Below are 19,489 nucleotides of genomic sequence, written 5' to 3' on the forward strand. Positions count from 1 at the left end.
ACGAGAAGATCATGATTTAATCACTGATAATTACTATGAACCCGGTGCACTGTCAGAGTCTGAGAAGACGTGGGCTTGCAGCTGCTCGACGTGGCTGTGAAACGGCACCATTTCCAGGACACTGGACAGTATATAGCCTTATTGCCCAAATCTGATTGCATTTTGCAAAGTTACTCTCATCAGTGTAGTTTTTAATGATGCAATCTCGGTTATTATCGTTTGTTGGTGTATATAAATTAAGGAAGATAATCTTTTAACAAATTGAATCTGAAAGCGGGCAGGAGTTATTGGCGATATCCTTTCAATTGCATGTTCATTCCAAACTCACAACAGGGCTCCAGTATACCTGTGAGAGGCAGGTACTCTTTTTTTTTTTTATGTGTGTACTATTAAATAGTTAATTGGAGGATATCAAAGCCACAGAGAAGTTGGCAAAATGTGGAAAATGGATCAGTCTACCTTTCTTCCTGGCTGTCTGTCAAAGCTAACAAACCCGAGAGGTGACTGAGCTGACATATTTATGATTGTCGGACAACTCGTCCACCATATTTATGTAATCACATTACTTGGGTGTAGGAGGCCTCGGGGCCTTTTGCTACACTGTAGTTGGTAACAAACTAAGGCAGTCATTGTTGGCTGTGGTTACTATAGAGACTAGTGTGTGTGTATGTGTGTGTGTGTGTGTGTGTGTGTGTGTGTGTGTGTGTGTGTGTGTGTGTGTGTGTGTGTGTGTGTGTGTGTGTGTGAGAAGACCCAGACATGCCCTGCAGACGGGTCCCAGTCTGGTCTCCAGGGAAGAGACCAGACATGACCCCTTGTGAGAGTCTCTTTTCATTTAGGGAGGAGAGATGACAGAGATGGACCAAAACACAACGGCTCCACGTTCCACCCTTTTGGATTTTAGTTGAAATGGAAGGGAAGTCAAACACTCCATATGGGGTGGCTCAACAAGAAGCTTTGGCGCAGTTAACGTACGACAGCCAGCTGTGGAAATGAGCCTCTTTGCACTCTTTTCCCTCTTTTTCTTCATGTCAGTCTTTTGAACGGCCCATTCCCTTTCCTCTCATTTGGTGGCTGCGTGGTGAGGTGCCTGACAGGAACCTGACATGATAATGAAGGAGTGTGTGTGTGTGTGTGTGTGTGTGTGTGTGTGTGTGTGTGTGTGTGTGTGTGTGTGTGTGTGTGTGTGTGTGTGTGTGTGTGTGTGTGTGTGTGTGCGTGTGTGTGTGAGCATTCAAAAGATGAAATGTAGGTGAATGACACAAAATAAATGGATACATGAAAAGCTACACATCGCAGAGTATTTCATCTGCTTTCACACTGAGCGTACCTGATAAAACCGCAGCCACAGAATCACATTGGAGTAAAGTTAAAATTAATAAATAAATGAATTGAATGCATCTTCGTTGGGGAAAAAAAAAAAAAAAAAAAACCCAGCTAGAACGAACATACAAATTAAACAGTTTTTATTAAAAGGCATCGCAACAAATGTCAAAGAAAAATATTTTTGTGCGCAAAGAAAAATAAATCTAAAACTTCAGAATACTGAAAACTTATCACCCATAAAATTTAGTAACAGAATAAAACAAAAGGTGGAGTTTAGAATACATACATAAATACATCCACTAGTTTCACTAATTCTCCACAGAGATTATTTAACCATCATCACACTGAACCACTGAACATGTGCCTCGACATGGACTCATAGAAAAACGTCTGATAGTGAAAGCTGGTGTTCTGCACTTTCTACAATCTCTGGTGTTGTTGTGATATAAGATCAAACGACCCCTTGTGGACAATTTCTGGAAATAACCTGAATTTGACTGAAATTGCAGTCATTCGCAGAACAGTATCTAAATGGTTGATACTAAAATACACATACAACCGTCCGGGATACAAAATCACAAGCAGATTCAATGAAAACCACATAAAAGTATCTATTTAATGACACATCCAAACATTAGACCCATTTATCACACACTTCTCGCATATTAAAAATACATATAAGCTCTGTAATATCGACAATATGCGCTGAAGAAATGAAGCCCTTCTAAAAAGTAATATTCTAATTTAATTTGACAAATACATATCTCTTTGGCTGTTGTATTCTATTGCAATGCGTAGAGGGATTACTTCAAACACTATGGTCTTTATTTGAATTAGGCTGCAATGGGTTTTCCTCATGACGATGCGAAAAATGTTTTGCTCTGAATTGGAGGAACAATACAACTGAATAAACCCAAAATAGAACATATTCCTACAATCAACTGACAAATATTTTGTAATTTTTTTTTAATATTGGGGGTTCCTGATGTGCACCCTGACGTGATCGTCACTTAACATAGAGTGCAAACACTGATCGTCGTCCATGATAGTGGGTGAAGACAAACCAGTGGCTTTGGCAATGCCAAATGTCACCTGCAAAGATTTTTTATTCACCAGCAAAATATCCTCCTGATGTCACTCTGAAAAGAACATGTAGGGATAACCACAGGCCAAATGGGCAGGTTTTCAGAAATAATATCCCAGATTTCCATAATGTAGAAAACAGCAAGTGTTTAGCTGCTTTAATTTATGAAATGTCTGGGCTTTAAAACGCACTGTTCAGAGTTTGTTGCTCACTAATTGACGAGCAAATAACATCTCAAACTGTTGACCCACATTGCGCATATTTTAGAACTCTTTGTGTATATAACAATTTAACATTTCAAAAAGGCAAAAAAAAAAAAAGTAGTCTGTTTAATATTCTTTTTATTATATACTAAATTGCCAACAGTATTCGCTCGCCTGCCTTCACACGCATGTGAACGACATCGGATTCTTTAACCATAGATGATAATATGACTTTTCCAGCACCAACAGCTTCAACTCTTCTCGGAAGGCTTTCCACAAGGTTCAAGAGTGTGTTCATGGGTAATTTTCAGACTGGTGTGGGAGGAGAAGGGTTGCAGTCTCCGTGCTAATGCATTCAATGTTTTTATGGGCCTTGCTTTGTGTGCTGGTGTGCAGCCATGTTGGAACAGGACGGGGCCATCTCCAAGCCGTTCCCACAAAATTGGGAGCATGAAATCGTCTGAATGTTTTGATACACTGAAACTTTCACAGTTCCTCTCTCTGGAACTAAGAGGCCAAGATCAATTCCTGAAAAACAAGCCCACCTATAACTTCAAAAATTCTGATTACACTTGCTATGTTTAAATGAGTTATTGTAATTTTTAGAGTTCCAAAGAATGACATATGTTCTTTTTACATTTTTACATTATGCATGAAGCTATTCATTGGCTGATATGCAACTATTGTAGTTTAGACGTTGAAGAATCTTTAATTTCTTCAACTCTTGAAGATAACATTTAGTATATTGAACATTGTCATATTTGGAAGATAATTTAAAAAAGCAAAGTGAAGACTGTTAAGATGGTTCTCGACTGATCAAACCTCTCAACAAAGCCTGGGAGTTGTGTTGAGGCAAAAGGTAATATTCCATTAAAATCCTAAAACATCACATGCTGCAGCTGTTTTTAAGTGGCTACGTTTGCAGGAAACGTGCCTTCAGGCACGAACGTTCGAAACACAACTTATATATTAGCAGTATTAAAAAGTTGAATACGAAGTGCCAGAAGAGGGCTATCTTGTGCACTGCTGTAAATAAATAAAAATTAATTTGAAAATAACAGGGAACTTGAAAAACTTTGATAATTTAAAAAGTCTTGTTCACAGGGACATTTCCTTAAAAAAAAAAGAAAAAAAAGCCAGACTTTCATTAGTTTCTATTCAAATTGCACAAACACTGAACCAATCAGAAGGTTTCCTGCTACGAAAGCCGTTACATATGTTGGACGGGTTTTGGAGAGACTGGAGAGATTCGTTTGGTCCCGCTGTGCTGGTGAAGCAAACTTCAACAAAGGCGGCAAAGAAAATGGACACAATTTTTTTTTCTTTCTTTCTTTAAAGAGCTGCACACAGAAAAACTAAACCTAAGCAAACGAAAAGCACATGTGTGTAGGCATATTCTCCTTATGAGGTCAAGCAAATGATGCTGTGAAGAATCCTCCACTGCCCAGGAGAGACCAGCTCTGTACAAGGCAACAAAGAGAGGCCTTCCTCTCTGGGATGACAGCGACAGAACGACCCCATCTGGTTCTGTTGGGAAGTCGCTGGCGAAAAGGAGACGGCGGCTATCTCTGCCAGCCGTCACTCATCTCTAACTGCCCGAGAGGCTGCCCTCCCTCCTCTTCGTCTTGTGGGTACCCAGCTTTGGGAAACTCCTTCCTCCCATTGGCTTGGCGGGTTTCTGGAGGGGTATGGCGAGTCGAATCCGGGTTGCTCATTGGGGAATGTCGCCTGAGGTGGTGTAGCGGTGGGGAGGTGGGTGAGGGCATATGTTCGGGAGAGCTTTGCTCTGATTTGATGCTGAGGGTGAGCGGGGGCAGATGTGGAGAGCTCGAAGAGCAAGACTGGGAGGGGAAAGAGCACCCTCCGCTGGACATCCTTGAAACAGCAACAGGCAAGAACAACGTCAGGTCGGTCTGAAAGGGCTCCAGGAGCAACTCTAACACAACCGATAACATTCACATCATTGAAAACAGGATATTTTGAATGCATCATTGTGAAGGTGGTGACTTTATTGCATTGTGAGGCAACGTTGTAGTCTTTGGCTGCCTGCCACCTCCATTTCAATATATGTAACTTAGATTCTTATCGATTTTTGGGGTTGTATTAAGTAAAAAAAAACAAAAAAACATTGACCCAGTTTACAGTTTCAAATTGTACAATTTTCTGACTGATTCAGTTCTTTATCAACAGTGAACATATCACATCTACCCTTATATAAAATATGCTTACCCTGCACTGTTATCAGGCCCGTGGGGTTCCTGGGGCGTCTGTGCTGCTGCTTGCCAGGGGTTCATTGATCCTCGTTGTAAACTAACAGAGTGATAAAAACCAGGCTGGCTGTACTCTGCAAGGAAAGCAACGGGCAGTACATTAATCAAAAACTATGAAAAATATGCCATAAATAGAGATTTAAAAAAATACAGCCTACATTACACCATGATTAGCTTTACTACAAAACCAATGTGGTATTCTCACTGCTCATGTCGATAAAATAAATGTGATTAGCAATTTAAAAATTACAATTTAGCATTTTTGCAAGCATGTGCACCTCACTCCAAACTCCAAGTCAGCCTTGCAGGATGGGACAGGCACTGGAAGCAGTGTCTGCTTGCAGCAAATAAACAATATCTATTTTTGTTTTAGAATTGACTGCATTTTTTATGTTCCGTCTTTGCTAGAAGCACAAGCAGATATAGCCCAGTTTAGGTGTTGTAAAGTTGCAATGCATGATGTACACTTAGTCATCTGTTCACATTTTATGTAAACACTGTAAAGCATGGTTGTGTGACTGGTAAATTTTCTTTCTCACCCCCTACTAACTTATAGCAAGACTTCGACAGATATTTACCAGGTCTACATGTTCTTACATACTACATAAAGTGGAGCAGACATACCAGAAACCCCAGGAGAGGGAAGACCGTAGCCTCCCAAACTGTGACTCAACAGGCCTGCCTTTCCCATGGCTACCATGGAGCTGCCGCTGTGCAGACCCTGGAACAGGAGGCCCCTCTGCTGATCAGAGCAAGAGAATATATTGAGTTTGCAGTAATACAGTGGGGAAGTTCACACAATGCAGCGAACTGTGTAAGTGCTGTGATTAAAAGAGGTGTGAGTGACTTAAAAAAATGTTGTATGAATTTTTCTTGATTCAGCAGAAGAACTCAAAAACACAAAACAAAACAACAGCATTTGTAACAATCCCATAAACAGGTCGGTGTTGATTAAATTGGATAATAACAGCGACGTACAGCAGAGTTGTGGTTGGAACGTGTGGCGGCCATCCCATGATTAACAGCCTCTGCCCGTGGGCCGTCACTGCCCAGGTTCAGAGGAGGAGGGCTTTTTATGTCCAGAGCACGGTTCAGGTTGCTGTGGGAGAACACAGAGTAGCCGATACCTAACCAGTGAAAGAAAGGAGCAGGAGGTGAAAAGAGACCGGCTTGTTTCACCCACCGAGGAATTATTCATCCTCTGATACACTCTTCACCTCCAGTCTACACGTGGGATCAGGACAGACTTTTAGTGGAATGTTTGAAAAAAAAATGTTTGATCTTTACAAAACAACCAGTAATTAATAATATGAAATCTGCTTTAAGGGGCAAGTTGAATCTGACTCAATTCTTTGTGAGAAAAACCCAACAAAAAAAACCTACAAATGAAGAACGACCATCATAAACATGATTGTGTAACGATTTCATAATGAACTCTAAAGGTTAAACACTATCCACAATGGCTGACATGATTAGCAGGTGTGATACTTTCTATGTAAAAACCAAAGAATTGGTTATGACCGCTTTCAAAAAACACGCCAACTGCAGGTGTGTGAATTAGCACACACTTCCTGTAATTCACAGGTGGTTGGCAGCATACAGGTTGGTTTTATACCAACATAGTTTTGTTGCAAGGGAAGTCCATGGCTTTATGTACTTTTGCATTTATTTTTGCAAGACATAGTGTTGCTTTGATGCAGTATTTAAGTGCTTCCAAAGGTTACTATGTTGAGTTACTTTATTTTATTTTAGACTGCACATCATTTTCAGTTGCATCCAGCTTGCTCTTTTTAGCTTCCTGCACTATATTTTGTTTGAGTGACACACAATAAGTGCCCAAATAGATAAAAGTGAGATTAGAACTTGCTTGTTTGTGAAAGAATTAACACATGATAATGTCTCCAATAGGTGAAAAGTACCAGTCCTATGTATATATAGATACGTACAAACACCGAAGCAAGCACGCACGCATGCAGGAACACAGACAAATGGCTCCATTCGTGTTTCATTCAGCTCACCTGAGTGTGGAGACATGAATGCAGGGCTGGCAGATCCAGGTCTGGAGCTCAGAGGTTTAAAGTTTGGGGGTCTGTTGGAGACCACATTGGATCCAGATGAGTTGGAGAAGCCGTTCTCACAGCCCGCAGACATCAGGAGCTGTGCCTCCGATGCCAGCAGAGACGGACCCTGAGGGATACAACTCGCTTTTATCGACAGTGTGACAAAAGGTGCAGTCTGCAGAACGCAGCATTTGCTTGATTATCTTCCTTTATGCTTGTGGCATATTTGAGTGTGTCTTGAATGTGAGAGAGCAGAAGTGGAAGCACTAACGTAGAGGCGCTGACGAGCCACAGAGAGGTCCATGCCCTCGCCGAGAGGACACTGGTCGGCGACCACCTGCATGCTCTCTTCGCTGTCGAGCTCCGAGCTGTCGAGGCCGAGGCCGAGGCCTTTCCTCCTCAGAGTCTGATGCAGAACAGAAAGTGCACACACGAAATTACCCACATTATTAGAACGACGGTTTAATACCACAAGAACGCCAGGTGAGGCGAGTTCCTTCAGAAAGCAACATGGTAATTGGTTTTGATAAAAATACTGCATTGAAATTTCAAAATCCGCTCATTGTTTAATACCCAAATGCATATCGATGGGTTATCACATCAATACTGACTTTATTTATGTATCAGAGAATGTGCATGAAAGCCATGTCATTACTGGGTTCTTCACTACCTCCAGGATGTCAGTGTTGGTGCGGCTCTCATGCGGCTCGTTGTACTCGGTGTACTTCAGCAGCACTTTATCCATGTCTGTGCTGGCGTACTGGAAGAGACGGTTGGTGCTGTTGAAGATGATGAGGGCGATCTCGCAGTCGCAGAGCACACTCAACTCGTAAGCCTTCTTCATCAGACCGAACTTCCGCTTAGTGAAAGTCACCTAGAGCAGAAATGTTGTGGTGCAGCATCAGAATTCAGCTGATTATCATCAGTGTACTTCAAATGTGTACAAGGTCCGTGACATTGCACTCAATTTAGTCAAAGAGTTACAAACAGTGATTATGTATAAAAAGGATTGTGGTTAAAAAGTCCCAAAGATTATTTGCTTTTAAGCCGTATTAAATTACACAGTAAATAACAGGCACTGGAATCAAATTGCCTGTACAAAATATTTACATTTAAACACTTCTTATACAAGCAAAAACATCTACAGAAAATATACAGTGGTGATTTGTTTAGTGAACAAATGTAGATATAAATCAGGAGTTTTTGAATTGTTTTCATGGACCTACTCGTTATCTGCTGATTACTGATGACTGATATGTCACACACAGTTACAGTGTCATGAATAAAAGCACGACTCAAAACACTTGCAGTGGACGGTCAATTAAAACAAATGCATTTAAAACGACAATGATTATTATTATAAAAAAAAATTTTTTTATTACTGTTTAAGAAAACAACTGTGTTTTCCTTTGAAAGACAGAAACCAGAGATCTAAACTAATCATTTCCAAATAGTAACAGTGCTGGCAGTTAAGTTTATTGCTTTAAAAAAAAACGTTTCATTCTAGAGGGCTTCAGAACTCTGTTTATTCTCTGACACTTAATACAGATAAGGAAAGTCTCACAGAAACAAACCTTATCACCACAAGACATCCAGCCTAAAAGATCAGATAAGAGAAATAAATTGTATATACCTGCACTTTTGAACATTTGAATGCATTTTTATAAGTTCTCTAAACCAATTTCTATTTGGAGTTTTCAAAATGCTCACAGAATAATATTTAAGCCCTTTCGTCTTACGTATTCATGTAACGTATTGTTCTATAACTTGTGAACATAGAAACATTTTATAAGGCTGTAAATGCAATCCAAACATGTCTCTCACATGGTAGTATTGTAAACATACTATCTCAATCAGTGGTGTACGAGAAAATCACATTATCTATAACGTCTGTGCGGCAGCTTGACGTAAAGATTAAAGTGTGTATATAATGTGTGTAATCAGCTATATTTCCTCTTTCTAAGAGTTTAAAGGCGCACTGATGCTCTCAATGTGCATTTGGCACTGAATATATCCTCATTCAAAATGTCCCCAGTGCTATTTTTGGAATTTGAAAAATGAAGTTAAGCAATAGTTCACTGCAGCAGCCCGTACAACTTGCCCATAGATATCTTCAGAAAGGAAGCAGAGTGGATTTAACACCAGACAATCACCAAACGTTATTATATGTGTTTCACGTCCCAATCACATCAGCTTTGACAATTCAATTCAAACAAATGGCGTGTAATGAATGGCTTCATCTCGCGAGTACATTGTCTGCATGAACTGACATTTTAACTCAACCTGCTGCTGCAAACGATGCACAAAACATCTGCTACGGCCTTCTATATATATATATTAAAAAAAATTATATATATATATATTTTTTCTTCTTTTATTATTTAAATGTCTATATATATATATAATTTTTTTTTTACATTTAATTTAATTTAAACGTCACTTAAATATTGTTGCACCACAAATCTCTAAATAAAATATAGAATTAAAAAAAAAAACCCTCTTAATTTAAATATTACAGTGTAAAATCTACAGGCATTCACTACAGATTTGTTGAAAAGCTGCAGGGTGCAGATCTCAGTGCCATTAACGGCTCATTTTTAATATATAAAACAAAGTATCGCAAAATAAATTGGTTCACAAAATGCAGACACCAAAAGCAGGTAATATTTGACATTTGTAGCCAAAAACAATTAATTAATTATTGCAATATTCCTGCTGCCAACATGTAAATAAATTATAAGGCTGAACAAATTGTTCACATAGAACATGTTCATATGTTCACATAGAACAATTTGTTCAGCCTGATAATTTCGTCACACGTTGGTAGCTAAAATAAATCATAGGACTTAACAAATTGTTCACATAGAACTTAATATTTTTTTTCAAAAGCCCACCTGTCTGTTTCTCTGGTCAAGAATCCGAGAAATTTGAATCTTCTTTCTTCCCATTTTTTCTTCTTATTCGCACCTCTGAAAAAAAAAAAAAAAAGAAATAATAAAATAAACATAGGTTTCCATTTACATCAACACTACAAACCGTAGCTTATATTATACTTCAGCTGAGTCTTACATTCTCTCAACAGAACAAATGTTCGATCATATTTCTTATACTGATTCAATTCTGGTGGGAAAATGTCATCTGTTTGGTTTAAGTGACTCAAGTCCCGTCCCCTCGGTAGGGGTTGGGTGTTTATTTTTACCACCATGAGGCGATGCGGTCTAAAGTTAGAGTGACTCTTGCCGGGCCAGCAGTCCACACAGACTGACACCCTCGCAGTCTGGGTTACCCCAGGCCCAACAGCACAGTGCACGGCTGCACCGCACAGCCCCGAGAGACGGGGTTAAAAATACAGTCCACGGCTCCTTTTAAAGGTTCAGCAAGCAATAACTGAAAGCAAACAGAAGAAGGAAAACGGTGTGTTTTTGAAAGATGGCTGACACTAACAGCCACCCACTCCTCTCTCATGCACAGTCAGGTCAGGAAAAAAACCAGAAGCTGGGATTAGAGGGGAAGAAGGCGAAGACATGGATGGATTGATATCTTGGCTTGAGAATGGTCATTTTTATAAGTCGGACCTGTTGTTTTTCAGAGGTTTTTTTTCTTCCCATTCAGAAGCCCTGCTCCTGTTCTCACATCACAAAGCCCCAATAGAAGAAACCACAACACGGACACAATTAAAACGAGTACGTCATGTGAGCTCCGGACATCATAGAAAACATTTATTGTCTTCAAAGTCACAAAATCCAAAATCAAATCCATGTTCTCTGTGTGTAAGTTATCCCCATGTTACGTCCCCTATCAGTAAAACAACTTTGCTAAGTGGTGGTCTGACTCCTATGACCTGACCATACAGTCTTTCTCCAAAGCCCAGAGGAGTTCTTACTGGTTTTCCCCTTTAATAATGGAAATGTATTGGACTTCTCTATATTTAGTTGCCAGGCCCTCCTGAGCGGATATGGCGCCCGTGTTCCCACGACCCCTAAAGTGCCCGCTGTTCCTCAAAAGTAAGCTTGGCACACAGGCATCTGGGGCATTTTTGGAAGAATCCACCTCTTTGCTGTCATGATTACCTTATAAAGCCCTACGATATCTGCTGGGCTGAGCATGCTGCAGGGACGAGGCACACCTCGACAGTGGCAGCTGAGGATGAGCTCGTCACCATCGCTGGTCAAAGGCGGAGCGCAGCGACAAATGAGACTACATAAGACAAACAGAAAAGCATTTCAGCATAGCTGTATCCACCTTGTTTTTATCATTTAGGCCATAAGCGAAGCAATTGAATTCTTATTCATCAATGCGCGTTAATGCAGAGACGAAGGGGGAAGTGAGAGGTGTGTTCGAGGAAGACAGATCTTTATCTCTGCGTTTTGCAGACGGATCATCCCCTCTTCGAAACAAATGACTATCAAACAGCCAATAGAAAACACATGTCTAAGTGGATAAATATAGATAACCCCCCCCCCGCACCCTAACATTGTGGCATTAGCTGTAGCACCCTGTGTGGTTTCATAGGTTTGTTGAAGTCCTCAATTGCCCGACTGGAAAAGCCCAGCTGTGTCTCACAGCTAATTCAAGATGTTTTACCAAACGCAACTGCCATTCGAGGTTTGAACCAGCCAAGGAGCATCTACCTCCTCTGTGACCTTTTAGCTTCATATGAAGGAAACATAAGTTCTTTTTCCCCTTCATTGCCAACAAAGGGTCCCAGAGGCTTTAATATAACACATGAATGCAATACAGAATCACAGTCTGTCCAATGACCATGCAATAATTGTACACATGAACACATCCCCCGGGCTCTCGTGCTTCTTCAGGGAAGAACACAACCTTTGTCAGACGCCTTCCCAGAGGCAAGGGGATGGAAAACAGTGAGCACACAGATACATAGCAGGCCACCAGCAGCTCCGCTCTCTTTCGCATGCCCTGGGATCTCCCGGCTGATCACTGGGGAGGTCAATGAGGCAACAGCGTACATGCAACATCGTATGTAGGCTGAACATATAGAATTTTGTGTTTTGGACGTTGTTTTGTCATTATACCTTCACACTAATGCTTGTCTTTAACAGGCTTTTGGTTTATTCTGTTAAAAACAATAATACAAAAAGTAATGTGAAGTGGTAAAATGTCCATATGTAGTTTTTTTGTAACACTGTTATTTGTGACACTGATTAACATTCAGGGAATAATTTAGGATATTATTTTTTTTATTTATTAATGTAGAGTAATACTGTATAGATCAGTGAATGTTTTTTCCTGCTGCAGAAACTGTTTGCATGAGTGAGAAGGAGGGGGAAAGTTGTGCATTGGTAAAAAAAAAAAAAACTGGGGAGGTTCTGCTTCAACGGCTTCCTCTCCATGACTCATTGAGCGCATCGGGGAATCGTTAATTTCTGTGCAGATCAGGCGATTTAAAAGTATGGATAAATGTCAATGAATGATGGTTATCTTAATTTAAACATTTTCAAGCACAAAAGTCTTGAACCTCATTCAAAATACTGAATTCATTGAAGTTTGTTCCCTGAAATGGGTGTGATTATATGGCAGGAATAAAAAGAAAGGTTGTCTCTGATATTACACTGTAACACTAAAGTTTAACTGAGTTAAAGAACTGAACACATTATTACTTCTGACTGTTTTACGCAGATCTTTAAGCCCCCAAATCCTCCCCAAACCCATCTTTTATGACAACCATGACTCTATTATGGAACAGACAAATAAATGCAAAAAACGTTCCCACAAGTCTAAGTTAAATAAGGTGAAGGCCAAACTAGTATTTTTGAAATGTGCGTGGCTCTGCATCGCTCATCCAAATCAAAACAAACGTATTTTAGGAGGTGTGAATTCATCGCACTTTGCAGTCTCGCGAGCATCTCAACCTAAATCATGAGTTATTCTACTCAGCAGGTCAGAGAATTTGTGTGTGCGTGTGCGTGCGCGCGCGCGTGTGTGTGTGTGTGTGTGTGTGTGTGTGTGTGTGTGTGTGTGTGTGTGTGTGTGTGTGTGTGTGTGTGTGTCATCCTCAGGGTCAGACAGTTCATGCGCCCACTGGGCCTTTGCGGAGCAATGGTGAGGAAATATTTGTCTAATTTTAACAGGAGATAATTGAATTGCCTTGATATTTTTGATTGCGCCAAAGAAGCAATTGTACACACAGGTGTGAGCTGCACATTTGCTGTCTCCATGAATATAAAAAAGTTTTGAGGGATTAATTGTGTAAAGTTGCTTGACATCAGCTGATCTGAAAGAATCTGTGTCGACGTTGCCACACATTGAGAAAAACAACTATTTGAGCTGTAGTATGATTAAAGCAGAATTTCCTCCATAACAGAACAGGTGATGTTGCGTTTAGAAAACATTTACATCATGGCGGTGGATGGAGTACTGAATATATTTTTATGCATCACAATATACTTAGAAATTACTAAAGTTTTAGCTACTTATCAACCTTTGGATGTTACAACATCAGTGTTCAAGAAGCATTTTTGTGACAAACAGAAAGATATATAGAGAATCACAGTACATTTACATACAATAGTTTTATAAAGAGCTGGATCTATCTATCTATCTATCTATCTATCTATCTATCTATCTATCTATCTATCTATCTATCTATCTATCTATCTGTCTGTCTGTCTGTCTGGATGAGTGATGGAGGTGTTGCTCAATTCCAGGTCCTAATAAAGTAGTAGTTACGGCACAGAGGGACTTGGACTATGGCAGAGATTAAATCTGGAACAAATTGATGCATCTCAAAGTCGAGCTGGCTCACACTGAAAGGACTCACGTGGGATGTGTCTGTCTCCAAAGAGCGCGCACAACTAGGTGCTAAAAATAAAGAGGAAAATGTAAAAATACATAGCTCAAAAAAAGAAAAGAAAAAAAACGTTTGTGATAATTAGCTCTAATAAATTGCTGACGTCAGTCAAAATAGTCAGTTTAAGAATAGCGTGTCTGTGCCCGAGTTGCTAAGCGCCCCTGTTTAATTTAACCTCATCTATAGGCAGCGCGCGGCTCAGCAGCCGCACAGCAACAGGTACTTTACTGACAACTGTGTCATCATCAAGAAACCCCCCCCCCCGCACAGGAAACCCCAGGAAAGTTTGCTCAAACCGAAAATCAAAAAAGAGAGAGAAAGAGAGCGAAACCAAACCAAAAATAGCGCATGGGAGGGGGGGTTGTCTCACCTGTTCCTCGATCTTCTTCTGCTTGTCTCTTGTTTACTTCTGGGTTTCACCTGCTTGATGGAGGCAGATCGCACGACGCGGTGGAAGAGAAGAAATCGAGTAAATGAGCAGTGGGCGACCGGTCCTTCGCTGATGTGTGCAGACATTCACCTGGGTTCGGTAGCCGCTGGTGTGGTAGAGGGAGCGCTGCTTTACAACAGCTGGCTGCCGCGGCCCCGCCTCCGCCTGCCCGCACGCCGCCTCCGGCGCGCCGCCATTGGACGCGCCAGTCCGCCTCCCCACCGCTATGGATGGTGGTGGTGGTGAGCGTTAGAAAATAAATGTTCGTCAATCTCATGTGCCTCTCAATAGTCTCGATGTGTCTGCTTGAAAATATAAAAATTGGATTTTAAATAAAGGTGTAAAAGTTTGGAGCTGATATGAACGCTGGTCACCTGAAGAGGCGCTTGTAGACGTTCTGAGGCAACAGGCCACTTTGGTTGCGCACGATATGCTTTGATGGAGCGACTGAAAACCAAAGTTTTTACAGGAATTCATTCAGATTTTCTGCGTAAAATGTCTACTGATTAAAAAAAAAAAGAAGAAGAGGAAAGTATCTAGGCTCAGCCTACTTGTAGTCTAAACATGTGGCAGTTTAAATATTTGATGCACTGCAGTCCTTGTCTTTTCTCTTGCAATGTGTGTTTTATATAAGTAACGAAAAGCTGTGTTTTGGAATCGATGGCCGTTTTGTCACAAACAGGAAAAATAAAACTTTAAACTTTAAAGCATGCTTGGATGTGGCCAACAAACTCCTGGTCTAATGGAAATGTTTATGTATTTTATGTTACACTGTGATTTAATTTTAAACTTGCTGACAACCATAGCACTATTGACAAGATACACTAACAACATCACATTGTGGCCCATTTTACTAACATAACGACATATCTGTACTTTTAGCTACGGCAGTGCATCATGATTTAACCACATCTTCACACTGATCTGAGACATTTTCACAAACCAAAAAGTTCATTTGAACTGATCAAACATCCACAAAACTGAATCCCTCAGGGTAGAGATAAAGGAAGCAAATGATTTCATAGAACAGCTCTCACATGTACGGCTGCATAATAGCAGTTGGGTGGAGCGGTTATCTTCTCCACCTCACAGTGTGAATGTCCCTGGGTTCAATTCCATGCTTGGCCGGCCTGTCTGTCCAGAGTTTGCATGATAAGTAAGTGCATGGATTTTGAGTCACGGACACGGAGACGATTTGTGTGGGAAAAGCAAAAAGCCACCACTTGTCGTCTTGGTGCTGAATGATGTCTGCATCCTGCTCCTTTGGAAAGCAGATGATAAAATCTCACCGTGTATCATTATGACAAATTAAGGGATTTTTCTTTCTTAAACCCCCAAATCATGTGTTCTAAGTTAATGATTGAGGTGTGAATGACTGTGTTTATGTGTTAGCCTTGTGATGGTTTGGTGACCCGCACAAGACCCTGTTCTTTCCAGCGGTCAGCAGGGAACAGCTGAAGCACAAGTGCATTGTTTAAACCATGGAGTTGAAATCACGCTGAGAGTCGACGTTTGTATCAAAATTCAGTCAGGCAATTGTGGAGATAGTGTGCGTGTGCATGTGGGTGTGCGTGTGTGTGTGTGTGTGTGTGTGTGTGTGTGTGTGTGTGTGTGTGTGTGTGTGTGTATGTGTGTGTGTGTGTGTGTGTGTGTGTGTGTGTGTGTGTGTGTGTGTGTGTGTTTTCTTAATAAACCAATAATACACCAACATTTTTGATTCTTTAAACTAAAATCTTATATGTTATTAGGGCACCATCGGCCTTGACATCATGATCTGTCTTTTTTGTTGTTGTTTTTTTCAAGCTGATCCTGAACAGGTTCAACTGTGCAAAATAATACTCAGGCTTCTCAAGTGCTCTGTCTAAAAACTTTCAGTCGGTCCATCTGCAAACAGAACACCTAAAATCTCTGAGTCATTTCATTGTTTGTTGTGTTTGTGCAGCGAACAATAATTAAATTCTAACTGTATCTCATTGTGATATTTTCTGTTTTGCATTGTGACGACTCGAATTCCGGTCATGGAGCACAATCCACACAACTATCGTTGTGAAAAGAGCTTGGGCAAAACTTTGATGAATTCAATTGGAGGCAATCCCAGCTGACTGTGGGAGAGGCAGGACACACCCTGGGCATGTTTATTCCCCGTCCATCGCATGACAAACACAGAGAGAACAGCCAAGAACCAAGGGAATTTTAGAGTCACCAGTTAGTCCCAAATATGTGTTTTTGAACTGTGGGAGGAAAACAGATTTGAAAAAGATACATACACGCACAAGGAGAACATGCAAACTGCTCACAGAAGGATCCAGCTCAACGTTGAACTGCACCACACCACTGTACTGTCTAAAAATGCACAGGGTGCATATTGAAACCACAATGCTAAGAATGTAAATTGTATTGTAACAAACAGGCCGGATCATTTGCACTTCTGGGCTCATTTATTATTGTTGCAGCCGCTCTTTGAGTTGGCCCAGCCACACAGACAGAAAATAGATCTCGAAGCAACAATATTGAGGGAATTCATAGGACTAAAGCAATAAAATACAAATTTTCCAAATATACATTTCTACATGTATTTGATCAACTCTGCTTACAGCAGCTCTGATGTTTACTCGAGTTGTTGTTTTCAAGCAGTGGAGCATATTTCTACGTCTCGGAGCAGAAATAAACGCAGCATTGTTTACAGCTGTAAAATAAAATTGAAAATCCTGTCATTGGTGGTTTTTCTTGCATACTGTTTCTATAAGAATCGGTAGTTACATCGATTGTAATTTGATTCTGCAGTTTGTTAACAGTATTTTTTTTTTAAAGTACAGCTGAGACAGCTCTTTGATTTATCCTGGAACTGAGATTTTCACTCAGTTGCACGACAAACGAAAGGCGCCAATGGAAAACAGACAATAGAGATATTTTGGGGTAATAAGTGAATCATTGCATGTGCTGCATTAGGGCCTATTTTTGCGATGTGATGCAATGTACGCCTAAAAATATAGTGACAAATTATGAGCACACGCTGTCTATAAGTGTGGGCAATAATGCAGTTTTTCTCGCTCCACGCACACACACACACACACACACACACACACACACACACACACACACACACACACACACACACACACACACACACACACACACACACACACACACACACACACACGCACACACACACACGCGCACACGCACACGCACACGCACACACACACACACACACACACAGAGGAAAAGAGAAAAACATACCATGCAGACATAGACACATTGAACTGCACACACACAAACAGACACGCTGCGAGATCCCAGAAGGAAGTTTAAACTGTGCGACTGATGCAATACTTAGCAACATCCCTGAGGACTGCCACAGTCTGTACCTCATGGATTTGTCTGTAAACACAATATGTTAATAACCTATAAGGTGTTTTCTTTGTAGATTTTCTGACATGCGGCAGCTGCATTGATGCACAGGCTGAAAGCAGGATCACAGAAACATACCTGCATTATATTCCTGATAAATAAATGACACCACGCAGGAGTCATAAATGAGAAGCTGAAGAGAGACAAAGGTGCCTTTGAGAACTTTCCGTGAGAAGTCTTTTTTTTTTTCTTCATTTTCCTGAAACTTCTCACTTCTGCTTTCGACAAGATCAGCCATGACTCTTTTAGAGCATGTGGTGAGGCTGTCGAATTCAGAAATAGCCTCCATGGTCAGTGTACATGTGTGAGAGCAATTGTTCACATTGAGTACCTTTATAGCTACGGTCTTATCTACGTCTCAACAGAATGAGGGTTTCACCTTTACCTTCCCACCAAACACCAGACTCAGAACAATTGGGCCTCTGTGACTCAATCTTTACATATGTCAAGGTGGTCTAACACTGCTAGACCACCTTGACATATGCATATGTATTGACGTATACATGTATTTACCTTTTATCCAGTATATGCTGCTAGACTAGGAGCATATACTGGATAAAAGGTAAATACATGAAGAATATTTCCTACAAGTCCAAAGGAATCAGGCAGATAATGAAAGACTTACATATTGAGGTAACTGCTAATTATCAAGCATAACATCAAGCAAAGGATTTTCATAATGTGGGAGGATGAGCCCTTCCCAACACACACACACACACACACACACACACACACACACACACACACACACACACACACACACACACACACACACACACACACACACACACACACACACACACACACACACACACACACACACACACAGCTGAAACTACGTTGCCCGTTGTTTTCTCACGCTGCACATACTTTACTTCTCAATAGTCATTTCTAGATAATTGCATGATTTCCATATGGTTTTCACTTTACAGACATGTAATGTACATGCCGCCATGGCTGCTAGTTTGTCATGTTATTAGAGGCGTTTACTCTGAAATATCTGTATTCCTGTCAATATCAACTTGGAAAAAATAAATGGGGAAAGTGTTGTCCAGAGTGGGGAGGCATCATCCTTTAAAAAACAGCCATGTTTTTTTTTAGGCCAGTCAGTCAACTCTAGGAGTAGAGGGCTTTTTTTGTATGACATAGCCTGCTGCCTTCACCAAGTTCACTGTCATCACATTCACCATGTCCTTCGCACTACAGCTGGATGGACTATCCAGCAATAAGTCAGCAGACTTTGTCCTGCTGCTCAATAGAAACGGACTAATCTGGGATGATGGACGTGAGCTTGTAATACATTAATCCTTCTTATTACTTTTAACCATTCTAATTAGTATGGTTCCAGATAGGCTTGCTTTAATAAAGGAACTTTTTTTGGGGGAACTTTCATTTACTTTTTTCATCACGATTCCTTCTCCAAAATGTAATAAATTATAGTGGGAATAGACTCCCTTGAAAAGGAAAAAAAAAAAAAAAGGAAGCTCTCTGGCGCCCCTCAGAGGATGGTATGATAATACTGTATCTATTCGATTATATGACAACGCTCTCTCTCTCTCTCTCTCTCTCTCTCTCTCTCACACACACACACACACACACACACACACACACACACACACACACACACACACACACACACACACACACACACACACACACACACACACACACACACACACACACACACACTTCCTCCCTCAACTGGGATTCATGCCCCGGCTCCCCCACGCTCAAGGCCAAGACCTAAAAGTTGGTGCAGATGAATTAGAGCCAAAAACTGCATCCCTGTTAAACTGTGCACGTTTCCATGGTAACAAAGCACAAATGCAACGAGAATCTGAGGACAAGAGGAGCCTGGATGAAAGAGATACTCTGCAGAGGGTCAGTTGAG

At 40.8% G+C, this 19,489-nt stretch overlaps 1 protein-coding gene across 3 annotated transcripts; it reads right to left on the reverse strand.

Moving 5' to 3' along the window:
* Window positions 1–1,457: 1,457 nt before the first annotated feature.
* mef2b (myocyte enhancer factor 2b) lies at window positions 1,458–14,282 on the reverse strand. 3 transcript variants are annotated; one of them, XM_080506959.1, is made up of 10 exons: window positions 14,128–14,282; window positions 13,728–13,768; window positions 9,838–9,912; window positions 7,614–7,817; window positions 7,215–7,349; window positions 6,902–7,070; window positions 5,862–6,010; window positions 5,508–5,625; window positions 4,843–4,957; window positions 1,458–4,488 (listed from the first exon to the last, which is right to left on the reverse strand). In XM_080506959.1, the coding sequence occupies exons 3-10, from the start codon at window positions 9,889–9,891 to the stop codon at window positions 4,176–4,178; spliced, it is 1,257 nt and encodes a 418-aa protein (XP_080363085.1). In that variant the 5' UTR covers window positions 9,892–9,912; window positions 13,728–13,768; window positions 14,128–14,282; the 3' UTR covers window positions 1,458–4,175. The 3 variants fall into 3 exon arrangements, with proteins under 3 accessions (XP_080363085.1, XP_080363086.1, XP_080363084.1); XM_080506960.1 differs by lacking the exon at window positions 13,728–13,768 and having other exon boundaries at window positions 5,508–5,622; XM_080506958.1 differs by lacking the exon at window positions 13,728–13,768.
* Window positions 14,283–19,489: the final 5,207 nt, after the last annotated feature.

Source organism: Blennius ocellaris (assembly GCF_963422515.1).
Source record: "Blennius ocellaris genome assembly, chromosome: 12".
Taxonomy (NCBI): domain Eukaryota; kingdom Metazoa; phylum Chordata; class Actinopteri; order Blenniiformes; family Blenniidae; genus Blennius; species Blennius ocellaris.